The sequence below is a fragment of the Rhea americana genome, unplaced genomic scaffold (genome assembly GCF_003343005.1).
Source record: "Rhea americana isolate MKP2758 unplaced genomic scaffold, rheAme1 scaffold_225, whole genome shotgun sequence".
NCBI lineage: Eukaryota > Metazoa > Chordata > Aves > Rheiformes > Rheidae > Rhea > Rhea americana.
In genome coordinates this window covers 1,329,776-1,346,315 of record NW_028186341.1, presented here as the reverse complement: position 1 = coordinate 1,346,315, position 16,540 = coordinate 1,329,776, and the positions used below count along the sequence as shown (strand labels likewise).

The 16,540-nt window shown below is 44.0% G+C and overlaps 1 protein-coding gene across 9 annotated transcripts in view; it reads right to left on the bottom strand.

The window, feature by feature from the left end:
• Positions 1 to 684: 684 nt before the first annotated feature.
• Positions 685 to 16,540, bottom strand: part of HMBOX1 (homeobox containing 1) — a 94,987-nt gene continuing 79,131 nt past the window's right edge. For 8 of the 9 annotated variants that reach the window (XM_085305650.1, XM_085305654.1, XM_085305659.1 and 5 more), the window contains one exon: positions 685 to 14,965. In XM_085305650.1, coding sequence (XP_085161776.1) covers positions 14,828 to 14,965 — 138 coding nt within the window. In that variant the 3' untranslated portion in view covers positions 685 to 14,827. The remainder of the gene's footprint in view (positions 14,966 to 16,540) is intronic. The other variant, XM_085305656.1, reaches the window with a different exon arrangement.

Below are 16,540 nucleotides of genomic sequence, written 5' to 3'. Positions count from 1 at the left end.
ATTCACACTGTGGTTTTAAGCATGTACTTTAAAAGAGCTAAAAATCCAAAGATACTTTGTAATGAGCTGTAAAGTTTTTAATTATTTCTGTACAATACTAAATTACCGTACTATTGTATGATACCTGCAGTACCTAAATAAACATCTTCTTTAGAGGTGGGCGGCCTGGGCTTCACTAACGCAGTCGGTATCGCAAAAAAAATAAAATAAATAAAATAAAACTCTTTTCCGCAGCCGGGACACGGGAGGTCGTTGGGGGCCGCGTGGGCATCGCTTACAGGTAGCRACTGCGCTAGCGACCGTGCGGGGACTCGATCAGCGACCGGGAAACTTGGGGGAGGGAAATGCGGGGGGGAAAAGCAACAAAAAGGGGGGAGTTACTAGCCCCACTCCAAGAGCCTGAGTGGCTCCTTTCCTCCCAGAGCAGTGGGGAAGCTCCGGCATTAAAAAAAATAACGAGAAGGAGGAATTTTTCCCACCGAGGCAGCCACAGGCACAAGGAAGCGCCGGCAAGTCCTTCGCAGCCGCCCTCCTGGTTTTTAAGTATAAAAAAGTCATGAAGAAAAAAGAAAATCTTCCACCGTTCTAGAGCTGCGTTTTGCGTCTCGCTTGCGGCCGAAGCCTCTCCGGGGCCTTCGCAGCCCCGCGGCAGCAGTTCCCGGAAAGGACTCTAGCGGCAGGCCAGCATTGTTGAGTTATACGGTTTTATTTTTCTAATAGGTACAATACTAAAATAAACACAAATTAAAAAAAAGTTTTATTAAAACAAAACTGTACAAAAAAGCAGTTATACTACATTTTTAATTACAGAACAGTCTACTGTCCAAAAGGCACTAATCCAGAATAGGAGATACAATGATACAGGACTCATTTGAACTATTTTTAATCAATACAATAGAGCACTTGTTTCTCTGTCCATTCACATATGGAAACAAGGACTTTTGCTACAGTCATTACACACTGTTATAAATATGAGCCCCACGTGGAAAGATGCAGCATCGCTCTCCCCGGGCCAAAATTCGGTTCAAACTCAACAGTAGGAATTAAAAAGCAAAATTATTAAAATTAAAAAAAAAAAAAATAGCAGGAGGGAGCAAAGGGCGCAGGGGAAGCCGGCGCCGAGCGGGAAGGAGCCGCCGGCGCCCCGGCACCCAGCTCTGCCCCCCCCGCCGCACGCGGCCCCGCCGGGAGAGGGAGGCTGCATCTCTCGAACAGTGTCATACACATAAGACGAAGACGGGCATCGGGATGTTAACAAAAATAAGTAACCAAGAAATATGATTAAACAAAACGAAACGAAACAAATCTCTTCTCACATCATCCTATACTACATCCTCCTTCTGCTTAGCAGAAAATTGTACGTACACAAAAATACAAATACACAATTTTGTAGAACAGTCTGATTTTAATATATTTATATATATTTATATTTATATGAGTGGCAGGTTAGTTCATTATATAGAGCTTTTTGCACTTTTGGCTCATATGCAACAAGGCTTTATAAATTCAGCTTTAGCTTTCATTCAGGTTTTATAGCTTCTCGAACATTTGTTTTCACATTTAAAGCAGCATCCAATTTGCAAGAGGAGTTGGTGGTGGCTACAGCAAGGACCAGGTCAAGAGGAGATCGGGGAGGGAAGGGGAGAAGATACATTCCAGTGCGTGTGTGTGTGTGTGTGTGTGTGTGTATGTGTGTGTGTGCGTGCGTGCGTGCACGTGCTAGTGCTGACGCCAAAAAATAAGGGGGGACCCCCCCCGCCCGTGAAGGTAGGTCGGACCCTCGGACACCACGTTTCCCTCTTGAGGTAGGCAGGACACCTACAGCACGGGAGACGCAGGGGCGCTTCTCGCCGCCGCGTCTCGCCACGGCTACAGACAATCRCTTCGCTTGGGGGCGTGGGGTACGAAAAGAAACCCCCCCGAGAACATAAAATAAAATAGAACAAGATAAAAGGCATCTCCAGGGCCGGGCGAGGGCCCAGCGCCGCGTCCCGGCTCCCGCTTGGCCCCCAGCTCGCTGCGGGCCGACCCCGCTCTCCGCCTCGCGCCCCGAGGACCTTCCCGACCCCGCTGTCGGGGTGAAAACAGCGTTTTGTTCCTAACGCGGGATAAAAACGTCTCCATGGGGCCTGACTGCGTTTTCGGAACCCGGTGAAGTGGGACCAACACATCTGAACAKCGTCACTTTATATTTCCTTTTGCTACAGTCAGAAAAAAAATCTCCTTTAATGCAATCTTTTTCTTAAACTTGCGCTGATACCTATTTTTTTTCATTGTTGTTTTTTGACCCCCCACAAAAATTCTCCTGGGTGTTTCCCAGATTACACCCGCCYGCCCCCGAGTTACGCTGCTTTGACAAAACGCTGGGCAGGTGCCACCGCTCTAAGCTGGGAGATGTGAGGAAGAGAGGAAGAGGCGGCGCCGCGGGCTCCACGCCGGGGCGAACAAAGGCCCCAAACCGGAGCCGCCCGACAAAGTTACAGATGTTTCGCTCACCCTGGAGTCCTGTTACTCACTTAGGCACTTTTTAAATTGACACTAAGGAAAAAAATATATATATAAAAAAAAATGTACTGCACATATTTTGCCCTTCCCGGGCTTTCGGGGAGGTTTTGCTGCAGAGGAGGTTCAGAGAGAACCTCGCCGCCGCGGCCGCCAGCTCCCAAAGCGACGCGCGAGGGGTTCGGCTTTCGGGGTACGGCAAACCCGCTCCTCCCCGGCCGACGGCCAGGGCCTGCAGCACCGGCGCTCGGAGCCGCGAGGCGACGTCTGCGACCGATGCAGAAGCCAAGAGGAAGAGCAGGTTCAACGGGTAACCTCCAAAGACGGGAAGCTCAAAACCCAAGCGCCGTTTTCCTCACCCTGTCTATTTGGAAACGTGGTTTCGGGTCAGGKTTTTTTCCCAATCATCTTCACATCTAAAAACAATTGAAAAAAATCCAAAACATCCTAGCGCTGCCCTGGCCGCCAACCACGCTCGCCAGGACGGAGCGACGGCCCCGACCACGACCGGCCTCCACCGCCGCAAGTCTGCGCCGCCCGGCCAAACACCTCGCGTTGAAAGGCCAAGAAATAACAGACTAACCAAGAAAAGCAGCTGCTCCGGTTAAGACAGCTCCCAATACTAAGTGCAAGCAAGAAAAAAAAATAAAATTAAAGGGGGAAAAAAAAACCCTGCTATCGCCTTGTCCCTCGCCGTTAACCATGGTCCGAGACCTCGGAGCTACATTAGTTCACGTAGGAGTTTGCAAGCAAAGAACAACTTGCTGTAAATTGACTGGATTTAGGAGGTGAATTTTTCTTTTTAAATGGTCAGAGTAGGCTCTAGAAAATATTTCACATTTATGCTTCACTGCAGACAATATACATCCAGACTTCAAGGAGGCAACGGATACAGCACCATCCGCCAGCAAGAGCAATGGTGAATGGGTGTTGACGTGGACCCAAGTGCTACGAAAGGAATTAAAAACCATCGAACCGTCGAAGCGCTGCTGGAGGCGGCGAAGGCGAAGCAGCGCCTGCCCTAGGGAGAGAGAAGAACGGGAACYGGCGGAAGCCGCGCAGGACCCACAGTTACCGATCCCGATTTGCTAATCTAAGGTTCAAAACTACGACGAATGCCATTAACTAAGTATGCGAAAGAAGCTCCCTATGTCTTTTGGCTGGCACAAAGCTCAAAAGATCAAATCCATAATATACTATGGGAATAAACCGAACCAAATCTGAAGTTCAGTACTACCCTGGGCTGCCTGGGTCACCTTCTTACTGGGATGGAAATAACGTTTACTGCTTATTTGGACCTTATGAACACTGGGTTCAGGGCAGAGCACTTCAGTATAAGAAAAATCACCGGTAAACCAGGGAAAAGAGGATTACGAAGGTGCGAACGGGCTTGAGCAAAAGACATCAGACACAGTTTTCCTCAAGAAACAGAACTGCAGCTTGGGGAAGTCGCTTACCGGTACTGACAAGAAGCAACTTCAGARGAACACGAATGGCTCAGAGCAGCTGAAAGAGATGCAGCTCAGAGCACGCGCCCGGACGCCCTTCAAGGAAATAAAACAATCTCAAGAGGAGGCATCGGTCTAGCGCGAGGAGCTCTGGTGGCCGGGATGTTTTTTGAAGCACTGGCTACTGATACAACTAGTTGCAAAAATCGTTGCTGGAGGCGCTGCAGCTGCAAGCAAACGCTCGTGACCCATCGGGATTTTCTTCCCTCCCCCCATTAGGTGATTTTTATGTTAAACGTGCCCCAGGAACGCAAATCTAAGAAACATGGCAGCATACACAGACCACCTTTTACCGAAACTACGCTTGTTCGGTTCCCGTTATGGCAGAAGAATAAAGTCTATAAGGGTATTTCTTTATCCTACAGAAGTGGGACTCCAGGTTGCTTAGGGACGTAAGGCACAGTGTGTTCCCCGATGGACGGTCACACTTTCCAGAAGTTCCCGCTGCAGAGAACCCCTCGAGTACTTAAATCGCTACAACTTACCAGATACTATGAGCAGGTTATAACTGCGAGATTAAAAGACAACTCTACCTCTTTGGAATCAGAATTTAAGAATTAAGGCCAGAAGGGACCAAGTCTTTCACCCTTCAGGGAGACCCTGCACACCGTAAGGGCTCCCGTACCACCGACGCAAAACCCCTCTGCTGTCTAATTCATCCCATGAGAGGAATGAACCATCCGGCCCCTCCAAATGCAAAAAACCCCTCAACAACGACAAGAAATCCCCCCCAAACTCCTACCCTACCTAACTGATAACGTCTGCCTTTTCCGCACAAGTCTTTACAAATTCTACCATTTATAACCAATGGATTTATAAACATTAACAGAATAAATTTCTTTCAACGCATCTGAAGACACCTTCTGAATGTCCACACGCTCGCCACCAGTTCCTTTACATTTCCAAACCAGCTGCCTCATTTTCAAGCTTATTCCACTCAGCTACCAAAAAGGCAACAGAAAGGTGGTTTTGTTCCTGCTCTGCTACAAATCCAGCACTAATTAATTGAGTTTTGATGAAATCTAGGGGCAGGTTCTCAACCGATATAAACTCTGGAAGCTCTACAAAWGGGTGGATCTGCTCCCTAACTCCACGTAGCTCCTTCTTGCCTCCAAGCCCCTGGAGACACAGGAGCACCAAAGGAAGAGTCACAGAACTGAACTGTCACCACCTGACGAGCAGCTGGGTATGAAGATGCAAGTCTTTTTAACAGACCCAAATGGACAACCATCCCTGCAACAAACAGAATGGAAACACCTGCCAATGTCCAGTAACGCCGCCTAAACGTACTCCACAACGCTAGGTGGTGTGCCGTAAAGACGCACTGGCAAAAAGAAATACACGCTGGAGCTTTCAGAGCATTCAATAAGTTACTTCAAGTGTCTCAGCAATAAAGTATCTAAAATTAAATGTTTACCCGTCGCAATTAGTTGTTATGTATTTTGTGTAATGCAGCTGTTTTTTCTCGGCAACAGGTCAGTTCTTCATTTTGCCATTCTGGATCCACTGTCGTCCCACCTAAACTGAGTCCACTTCACCCATGGCAAAAAGGCGAGATGCCACTTTCTACTCCAAAAACGCATCCAACCTTTTGATTTAAAGGCATCTTGGACTTGCCAAGGGAAAGACTATGTCATTTTGGGCTCAAAAAGATCTGCTTACTCCTCATAATGCACAAATGCAATGCCTTGCACTGTGGTACAGGAAAACCTGATCAGTGAGTCAATACGCTAAGTCCCTGGCTCTGGTTAGCTCTTGAAGGACGTTTTCCGTGCTGTCACTACAGTCCTGTCAAAGAGAGATAGCAGCAACTTTATCAGCAGACAGACTTAAAAATGAGCATCACAAAAGTCAGATGAGCTTTGAGGAATGGGATATTTTCTTAATATTCTTAATGGAATATAYTGAGTGAGAGAGATTAATTAATAATTTACTTTCATTATCTCTTTGCCCTCCTTGAGCAATTTGATGGAAACCGTTATAAGTAAAAATGTATTTTTAAATCTCAAATGATGTAAAATATATCTCAGAAGGCTAAAGTCAACCTCTTAATTAGAGAGGTGTGTTAGTTAAGCTACATATGCCATCTTGCCACAACATGGAAGACTTTAGTTAAAGAGAAGGGATGGGGGAGAGAAGCACAGGAAGCTGAATTGAGGCCATGACAGCAGCAGGCAGTTAACATCTAAAAATTTCTATCCTAGAGAAGAAGTTCCTACAGTTGCTACTGTGAGGGTAGTACCACCAGTGGTAGCGGTGCTGGAAGAATGGAAGTACCCGTGACCGGCAGCAGGTCTGTTTGGATCCACAGTGACAAGAGATGAGATTTAAACAAGTATTTCAGTGCAAGGGAGCTGGAAGGTAACTGGAGGACTTAAAGAAGGGACTAAGTAAATTAAGTTCTTTTGCAAGTCAGCTGGAGTTAGGCACCTGCTCATTTTCSTAAGCCTCCTAAGCAGCTATATGCATCTTTCCATGTTAAAGAAGCTTCATAAACTTGTCTAGCGAGTAATTATAGCAAGGAAACAGCACTATGGAAAAAAARGGTCAAGGAGTTAGAGGGCAAAAATGGAGCACAGGCCCTGCTGTGCTCAAGATCAACCAGCAGATAATGTTTCTCACGTAAGCATACGATGGAAAGGCACATAACGCCCTACGACAGGTATTTTTTCAGCATCTAGCAACGTATCACAGAAAGATCACAACATTATTTTAGGTCACCACCAAATATTCTGTCCCATTGCATGGTTAGGACAGCAAGTATAGGTGTCCAGCAAACAATCCAGGTGCAGGCTACTTTGAGGTATCTTCAGGAAGAGGTGGGCTAACTCAAACCACCACACCATGCTAGCAGTAGACAGCTTTGGACAGTACAGCTCTACACAACTGCTGCTAAGGTTTCCAAAATGAGAGTCCACAAAAGACAACCTGCAGTGGCCCAGCGGAGCTAGTTACATTCTCTGCATACATYGGGAGCTGGAGGCTAACGGTGCCATCTCTACCCATGGGCAGGCTGAAAACGTGGGACGAGAAGCGCAACGGAGTCCTGCACTGTGGCTGATGATCYGCCCTACGCCACCTCTACAATCAAGCAACGAGGCAAGAACTAAACCGGAGCCCAGCGTAACCTGTAATCACATTTTGCACAGAACTAAACRTTAGTTTTGCTGCTGAAACTCATTGAGAAGCAAAGCATACATGAGGCAAAAAAACCCCAAACCATAAAAACACATCAAAAACACAAGACAAGAAAAGAAGCATCTTTGCACAGAAAATTAAATCCAGTTTCAGGCTAGCTATTGTAAGCTGTCATTAGGAACATGTTGGTCATTATTTACGTTTACGGAGTAGCTGTTCCAAGTGTCACTAACAACACTGGTATTAAAGGGAATCGGGGGGTGGATGATCTTCTGTTTTCAATCACAGAAAAGAGAGAAATCCTTTTAATTATGACCATGCCAATCCCCATCTWTCTAAAGCAGCTAATTACACGTCAGGAGGACACCCAGTCATCCCAAAAAGCTGCCATTCTTTTTACTGCCATACGCCTATGCATTTATCCTACCCAACCCAATTACTCTGGCTACATTTTGAAAAGATTTAGCAGAACCGTGCCGTATGTTTGGATCAGCAGAATACAGCCGCTTGCGTTTAATGAAAGGGGGAAGAGGGAATAAATGGTCCGGAGAGAACGTTGTGCCAAAGCAGCTGAGCGCAAGATGCACTGGACATACGGAARCATCAGAGGCCCGTTACACAGTTCACTGCAGTTCAACGGTATCGGCTCCCTCGTGCCTAAGCTGTTGGCCAGAGGACTCTGAAGCTTACTGGAAAGAACAGGGAAGAGCATGATGCTGCAGCTATCGCACGTTATTCAGTTTTCTGGATCAAAAAAGGAGCATTTAAAGATGTTCTGTGGGTTTTCCCCATGCGAAACGGCAAGTCCTTTTCTGTTTCCACGACGTAAGCTGTCAGTACAACCTCCTAGATACGGCGCTGACGGGCACGGGCAGACATCACGGGCTACGAGTATTTAGCTACTTTTTTYCATTAAGTAGGAGCTCAAATATGAAATGGATTTTCATAAAGAGACTGTGGTAGAAGCAGCTCGAGGAAAACAGCGWAGTTTTGTAGCGATTATATTGTAATTGTGCCGATCCCACCCGAGCCGCTGCATCGCGTACGTTCGACCGTCGCCTTTGTGGAATCAGGCAGGGACGAGCAATTCCGCGCTGCCTCGGAGTTATAAAACCTAAGGCCAAGGTTAGGGATAAACCACTCCTTAGACATTTGGATTTTTCTCCTCACACCTCTGTTTCACCGGTGCCACCAAGAATATTTTCACTTCTTTGTTTATACTTGCTGGACAAAAACCAACATCAAAATGACTGCTGCCATCTGCCAACAGTCCTCAAACTGACCAAGTCCACCTTTCTAGTTATAACACATTTCTCACAAAGGAGAAAAATAATTTTTGTGTATTTTAAATTCTACTTTATAGCTGCCACCTCTAGAATGCCTCTTTTTTTTCATTAATGTGCAAYATCTTAAATTGGACAGTTTATATCCCATAAATTAGACAACTCTAATAGAAATTAAAAGGAGAGGTTTAGGGCTATGCTTTTCAGCTTGCCAAATGCCTGTTGGCCAATAGGTTCAAAATCCTGAGTATATATCCCAAGCTGCACAAAAGCCCAGGGGGGAATGTTCTATTCTGACATGTCTCCGCAACTCATCTCCTTGGGAACTGCAAGGTACTTTTGGTCAGGCCATCAACTATCCCTTCCAAGAAATCACAGTGAAAATGCCCAACTTCACAGAACTCCACTAAATTAGCCAGGATCACGATACGACCCCGACGACTGCGACTAAAAGGCATTAAAACACATTAAAACCTACAGCTGCCTCGTAAGGACGAATACGACGTTAGATCACCGACACACAACACAGTTTGCAAGACCAAGCCTACCAACAAAGATTGCTGCCAAACGATAAGCGCTACACCAAACTCAAGATTATTGCCTACAAACTCAAGATTATTGCCTACAAGCTTAAGCCTTTGATCAAAATACTATTACCAGGTAAAATAACTTCCAGGAATGCAAGAGCTACTTGGGTGGGAAGCCCTGGCTGAAGTAAGAGCGAGGTTTATTTAAACAAAATCCCCACAGTTTGCTGATAATAATCCGGTGGATTTGGAAGAAGCTGATGAACTCTGGGAAACGAGGGCTACGCAATGCTCCGGCTGGGACCCACACACTCCTTTTATGAAAACTACCACCTGAAATTCTCAGGAAAAAAGGGGAAAAAAATCTTTCCCTTCTAAATATCCACAGTTACTAGTACCATGGACAAAGCTTCCCACTGAACCCTAATAATTTGGAGAGCAAGGTGTGAATGCAGCTCTGTATCTAAGCTGATGTGACACGAAGCAAAGCAAAATCTTGCATTAAGTGCTTCAGGAGCAGTGACTTTTGAGTTTTGCAAACTTTTATACTAATTTTGCCAGTTTTATTCTTGTGAAGAAAAACAAACGTTTCCTTATGAAACCCTGCTACAACTACCGTGTGGCTCTGAGTGACTCAACGACCCTGGAGGAAGGCCAGCAGGATGCTCTCATTTTATTTCGTTGCAAACAGCATCTCACTGCGAGAGAAAAGCTTTTATATTGCATAAGGGAACTGAAAAATCTTAGCGAACTCACCTCCACGTTCCTCTGCACTTTAAAGGCAAAGTAACATCTGGGAGGCTAATTCATCCAACGCCATCCTATACTGTCAAGTTGTGATTTCACCTCAAAGTAACATCCAAATTGGACCTGAAACTTGTCTGGTTCAGTACGTTTTCTCTAGCAGTGTCCAAGAGAAGAGACGTGCAGAAAGACGATGAGAATCCAAGCAAGTATAATGCATCTCTTTCCCACCTACAGCATTCCAGCTTCTGATAATCCACAATTACGGATTTCCTGAATCAAACAAGCTTATCGTAATAGTCACCACTGAGTTTAAATTAGCTACAATTTTACCACTTTTATGTTCAGCTACGTGGTAGTTTTGAAGTTGCCACTCACAGCAGCAAGACAAGGAAAAGACCAAATGAAGGCTAAAACTGAGCTGTAGCACAGCTGTTTTGAAAACATGGAAAACTTGATCAATTTGATGTTAGCCAATGGAACAAATAAAATAATTCACAATCCCCTGAAGAAGCGCAGAAACAGAGTAGGTAATTTATGAAATTTATTWCTTATGGCTTGATTGGAACTTGGAGCCAGACTCTGCCAATAAAGCTCATCTCTTATGGGAGAACAGGCAAAATAACTTTTTATGAATAGGTGAAATAAAAAAAAATCAGAATATCTTTAAACAGGTTAACACTTAGAAATCAGAACTAGAAAACACCTTCTTGATCTGAGCAACTATATCCAGAATCATAGAATAATTTGGGTTGCAAGGGACCTCTGGGGGTCTCTATGCCCCCAACCTTGTCCAGTTGACTTTTCCCATTACCTTTCTGGCCGCAGTCCCACTGTTTGACCATCCTCAGCGTGAACATTTTTCTCTTTAGATTCACCTGGAGTTTTCCTTAATGCAACCCGTGCCCGTTGCCCGTCATCATTTTCTAGGTGCCTCTGACAATCTGGCTCTGTTTTTTTCTTAAACCATCCACAAGATAGCTGAAGACCAAAACAAGATCCTCCCCCGAGCCAGTCCAAACAAACGCAGCTCTCTCAGCATCTCATTGCCTRGCACGTGCAGCAGCCTGTGGTGGCCCTACGATGAACGTCCTCCTGTTTGTCCAACACCRGACCCAGTACCCCATATGTGGTCTAACAAATGATGGAGAGAGGGCACTGCTCACTTTCCTTGTCCTGCTGACTGCTCTTCCTAACGCAGCCCCGTATGCTGTTAGCCTTAATTGCTGCAAGAACATGCTGCTGACTCACGGTCAACTCAGCCATGTCCAACATATGAGTAACGGAATTATGCTATAACAACGTGCCTGTTTGTAGGGTATTAGAAGATGTCTCTACAACTCCAGGGTGACAAAGAATCGTATGTCTGCTTGTTGCTATGTTTGTTTATTTTCATCAGCTAACTGAGCTTTTGCAAGTATCTGGGATGTCACACTTCAGGAAAAAGACAGGGAGAATTCAAAACAATATAAAAAAGTGGAGGTAGAAATTGTTGTTTTAAAAAGATGGTGGGAGACAATGACTCAAGTACTAAGGACATTATGAGCCACAAAATATCAACCAGAACTTACTCTACAAAGTTAAAAGCAAYCTGTGCACATCACAGGAGAAGAGTATCTTGAGTATCTTCTTCGCTATTCACAGAACAAACAGGTAGCTCTAATCTGCCACCAGATCATTTCAATGGAAAACACATGAGGACAAATTGCAGTAATTTCAAACCAGTTACAATAAGTTGCTACTGTAATGTAATGCCACAAAAGAGGCTCAACTTTCATAAAAATCCAGAGACAGAAACACAAACAGGACYTCCATACTGTGGAAACACACCTAGAGCAAAGGCTGAACTCCAGGACACTCACTCCACCAATTCTCACAGCTACTCAAGATCTGGAGCGTTTCTCCTGACACCATCTCACCAGTGTTTGCTCCACTCAAGCTCATTCACATCAAACTGGAAAGTTATCAGTCAACTGAATTGTCACTATGAACTTCCAGAATAAAGGAAATAAGCTGCCATCAGCATCCTGATGACAGTCAAAATCTAACTCTTTCCTCGTACCTCTTGGCCAAAAAAAAGCCAAAACAGACAGGGGCAAAGCCAGCTGAAAAAAACCCCAAACCCACCACGGAACTAAGCGTCGTCTGTTTAACACGACTGATTCCCCACGTTTGTTATCTTCTCTGGTGAGRAGAGGAGAGTGACAAGCTGCTGTTTACCAGGAAGCTACAGCCGAGGAGGATCTGCCAATCTCCAGACGTTCACAAGTGTTTTATGTGTTTAACCTTCAGGCTGGATCCTGATGCATTATGAGACCYGCAGGTATCTGACAGTGACTGACAGAATTAAGGCCAGCTTATTCCACATTAGATGGCATAAATATACAATTTTAGCAGTGTTACTTTGATCTTGCATCAAATGGACCAGTATTTAGGATCTAGACATTCTAGCCCTGTTTTTATTCTTCCCTATTGCTTTAAAGAGGTAATACTGGAAACAATGACTTTTTTTTTTTAAGACACTATAGTAAGCAATATTTCTTTCAAAATTGCAGCTGTCCAACAGTTTGAGTCTGTTCTTTTTAAAATGAAACAGCCAGAACAAATGGTGGTGGCAATCCCAACATAAAGAGGCCATCGATTATTAAAATCTCCTTACAATAAATCGTGGATGTTGCTTGTCAGCTTGGTGTGTGACTGTAGTATGAATAAGTAGGTAAAATTCCACTAAGGCTATAGTTTTTGCTCGATCATTCTGCTGTGCAAAAATAGAAATAAAAGCTCCCTCCCCTCCTTTCACTCCTTAGCACCATAACACTCTTGATATACACACTAAAAAAATAAAATAATTAAAAAAAAAAACTACATTGGTGCAATAGTAGCTGATCCAATTTCTTTCTTTCCTGAGTCTGCCCTGATGCTACTTATGAATTTGCCTACTCAAGAAAGGTAATAAAACAGAAAAGGACGGCTTCATTCTGCTCCAGTGATCTATATCTGAGGAAAGCACATAAATTTTCCAATGAAATCCATAAATGAAAGACGGGGCCAAGCCCTACCTATATATCTTCGAAGGTACCGAGACAAAGAGGTGCCAACTCCGTGCCCTCTGAACGCACAAAATCTCCTCCACGCTCACCTAAGCGATTTTCGCAAGATTAACAGATGTGAAGATGATCTAGTTTAGCCTGTGCSTTGCAGGGGTTTAGGCTGGCTAAAAATGCGCTGACGAGCCCCGTTCGCAGAGTTTGCAAGGCTACCTGGTAGCCAAGGGCGAGGAAGGGAGGAGGCATGCGAGCAAACCACGGCAGAGCAACTTCCCTCCTTTTCCTCCACCTTYGCAAGCGCACAGGAGAAAAAAAGGAAACCCATCCGTCCGAACCGAGCTATCGTCCCCTCTCACGCTACTCCCAYGCCAACGGGGAAGATAAAATGGAATGTTGTAGAAACACTATGGAAATTTTTATATAGCTACATACAAAAATTTACACAGTTTTCTTCTTTTTCTAACRTAACGCAGTCCTGCCCGTCTCTAACACTTCCCGTGCTGTTTCCATTGAAATGTTTCCTCTTACCGGCAGCAACATATCATTTTATCAGGATGCCAGGAGATCATTTCCACACAATGCCAGCAGATGTAATTTTCTTAGATGCACACACAGTTCATCATTTAGATACTAGATGACAAGGTGATCACAGGGTGACTCTGTAATGCAAGTTTGCTGTTTGGTATTTTGAATTCTCAAATGATAAAAAAAAGACTTATCAAATATAAATATCTTTAAGAAAAAAGTAACAAAAGTGCTACATATGATCAAGGAAAACTATTCCATTAGTTTCTGCTACTTAAAGTAGGTTTGCTTTACAAATATTACCACATCCATTATCAGTATGGCTTCCAATTATTAATTAAATTGCTCGTAGCAGTATAGCTTTCTCACATCTTAACAAGGACAGAGTAAAGAGAACACAAAACATTCACACCCCATTTCTCATGTAAGAGATCCTCCTGCCTTTAAACAAACCCAAAAGTCCATATTTAGGAGAATATTTATACTATGATGGTTAATTAGCAAYGGTCAGGTGCAAAAGTTCTCCAATAATCTTTCAGGCTTAGTCAGAATGTAGGCATTAGTTATACACAGATTTGTAAAAATTCACTCACCCATTTTATGACCTGATTACCTTCCTGGAAAACATTGCTTTTGAAAGTGGCAAAGTGGGGAGGGAGGGCGGCAAAAAAAGGTGAGAGGAAGAATAAAACGCGAAATTGTTAATGACAGATCAATAGAGTCTAGACCTCTTCTGAGCAGGCACTGCTAGCCATGCCAAATAATGAATAGTGGTTTTGAGAAGTGGACTGTTGTCCATTAGACATTCAGCTCATTTTTCATATGATCCCAGGCTGGGCTTCAATCATGGTCCCAGAGGCAGAAGGCAGTACTTATCCACCAAGCCACGCAGCTTGTGAGAGTAGAGGATGTCTGTGTTGAATATGTGAACATCAACCAAAATATGTGAATGTGTTTCCAATGGACATTCTCAGCACAGCACCCAAAAGTATATCAAGTCACTGTATGATCAGTGAGGCACGGCTTATTGCAGCTGGAAATTATTTATTCCCAGGCTGAAGTGGGGTTTCTAGTGTTCTTTTTACTCTCTGTTGATACTCCCAATCTGATGTCCATCGACCCTGTGCCACTACCTCAGCTTGCATCCTTTCAGTCTCAGAGAAGGAAAAGCGTACAGACTATTTTTACACGATGTCTAAGGGTATCCAAGGTTTTAAGTGTAGCCTAAGACTTGTAATTGAGGGCTGTCTAAAATACCTGGAAGCACTTTGAATGCTAAGACAGAGCAGCAAGATTTTTCTAGCCACTTGGGGCTGGGAGAGGGAGGTTGGTTGGTTGATTGATTATTTATTGGGAATTAATACTGAGAGAGTATATGCAAAGGCTGAGGGCACCATGCCATCTTCACAGAACAAGACCCTAACAGCTAACTGACGTACAAGAAACTGCAAAGTTATACTGTAAGAACACATATTAAGGACTGAGGAAAGTCTGCTAAGGTGCTACGTCTAAAACTAAGTTACTTCTTGCTTTGACCCTCCCCCTTCTCTGCATCAGTCGTCGTCTAGAGCCTCTGTCTTGATCTCGTTGGCTCCTTGCCGGGCCAATGCCAAGATGGTGTGGTTTACCGCTGCCATTTCCACGGCTAATGAAATGGGGTCCTGATGGTCACTATGGCTAGTGCTGTCATCCTGCGTATGCGGAAAGGAGAAAAAAAAGAAGCACCGTTACTCCACAAACAGAGAATCCAGCTGACTAAAACTACTGTATATAATAACRGGCTAAGGGCAGCAAACTACACGTTCAATACAGGGGTAGAAAGTGTTTACAAAATCATTTTAAGACCGATTTCCTTCACTGTGCAGACTAAGGTAWGTGGGGCAAGGGGGGTGAGTATTCTGAGGAAAACATTAAATTATACAGAGAAAAGTGACACACAATGTATGGCAGAAAACCAAGCTCAGATAGGAATCATTACCCACTGCACAAATTCATGCTATGCTTACATTTTGAATACTGTACATGGTTCTGGTCATCCTTTCTTAAGAAAAGGCATAATAGTACTAGAAAAGGCACAGAGAAGGGCAGCCAAGACAAACAGGTATGGGATGGCTTCCATATGAGGAGAAACTAAATAGAGTAGGATTACTTAGCTTGGAAAAGAAATGGCTGATGGTTGATACGGTAAATGTTTATTACAAATAATYAGTAAGTAGAGAACAATTATTCACTATTTCTCACGATCTAATAAGGAAGGACACTCACTGAAATTATTAGATAATAATTCCAAAGCAATAACASAAGTGTTTCTTCATTTATCAGGTGAGGGGTTCACAGATTTTTAGATCAGTCAAAAGTAAAAAATGGCTTTAAAAAGGAAGTTGGCCAAATTTATAGAACGTAGTCTACCAGTAGCTATCAAAAATGAGAGTCTGAATCCTATGGAGAAACTAAACTCACATAGGTATACGAAAAAACTTACATGTAGTCCAGCATGAAAACCTCCTGGACTGCTATGAAAAACAGTGCAGTGATTTCAGTGACTGGATCTACCAAAACTCACAAGATCTAGGTGAACATTTGCCAGGTTCTTGAGTCCACTGAACTAAGTGCCATATACTTCTCCGTGTCTTTTTTCTAAAGAGCAAAGTCTCTCAGCTGCAAGAGGACCACTGTGGTGATGGCTGTGATGTTCAGCAAGCAGAAATGAAACAGGGACACCTTGCCACTGCCAGACTGCAGGAAAACCTTTAAAATCTATGAACAGAAAGGGCTACCTTCTCCAAGGGCCTAACRGCCACACGGTATCAGATCAGATCTGATTAAACTAGGAGAACCATTATAGAGAAGGATGCACGTTTTGGATCCTACACCAGAAAGAGACCCTGGTTCAAAATAAAAGGAATGAGAACCAATAACATCCCAATTGTAATTCCAGCTGTCACATATATTCTTCTGGGACTTGGGCAAAATCAAGGTGTTTACCCCTCTTTAAAACGGGGTACTAATACTTACCACACCATGATCTTGCGATTTTTTTTTCCAGAAAGGAAATGATAAACATTTATCACTCTTCCAACAGCCATTATGTGATGAACTGGCAAAATAATACACATTTTTAAATCGAGATGGCAAGTGGCAAATGCTGAGAGGGACAGAAAAGGCAGGACCCCGAGGTTAAAGGAATCCATCCATTTACAATGAATATAGGGAAATACTGTGATGTGCACACACAATGCTAAGCACGCGCACATACTCCAAGGTCC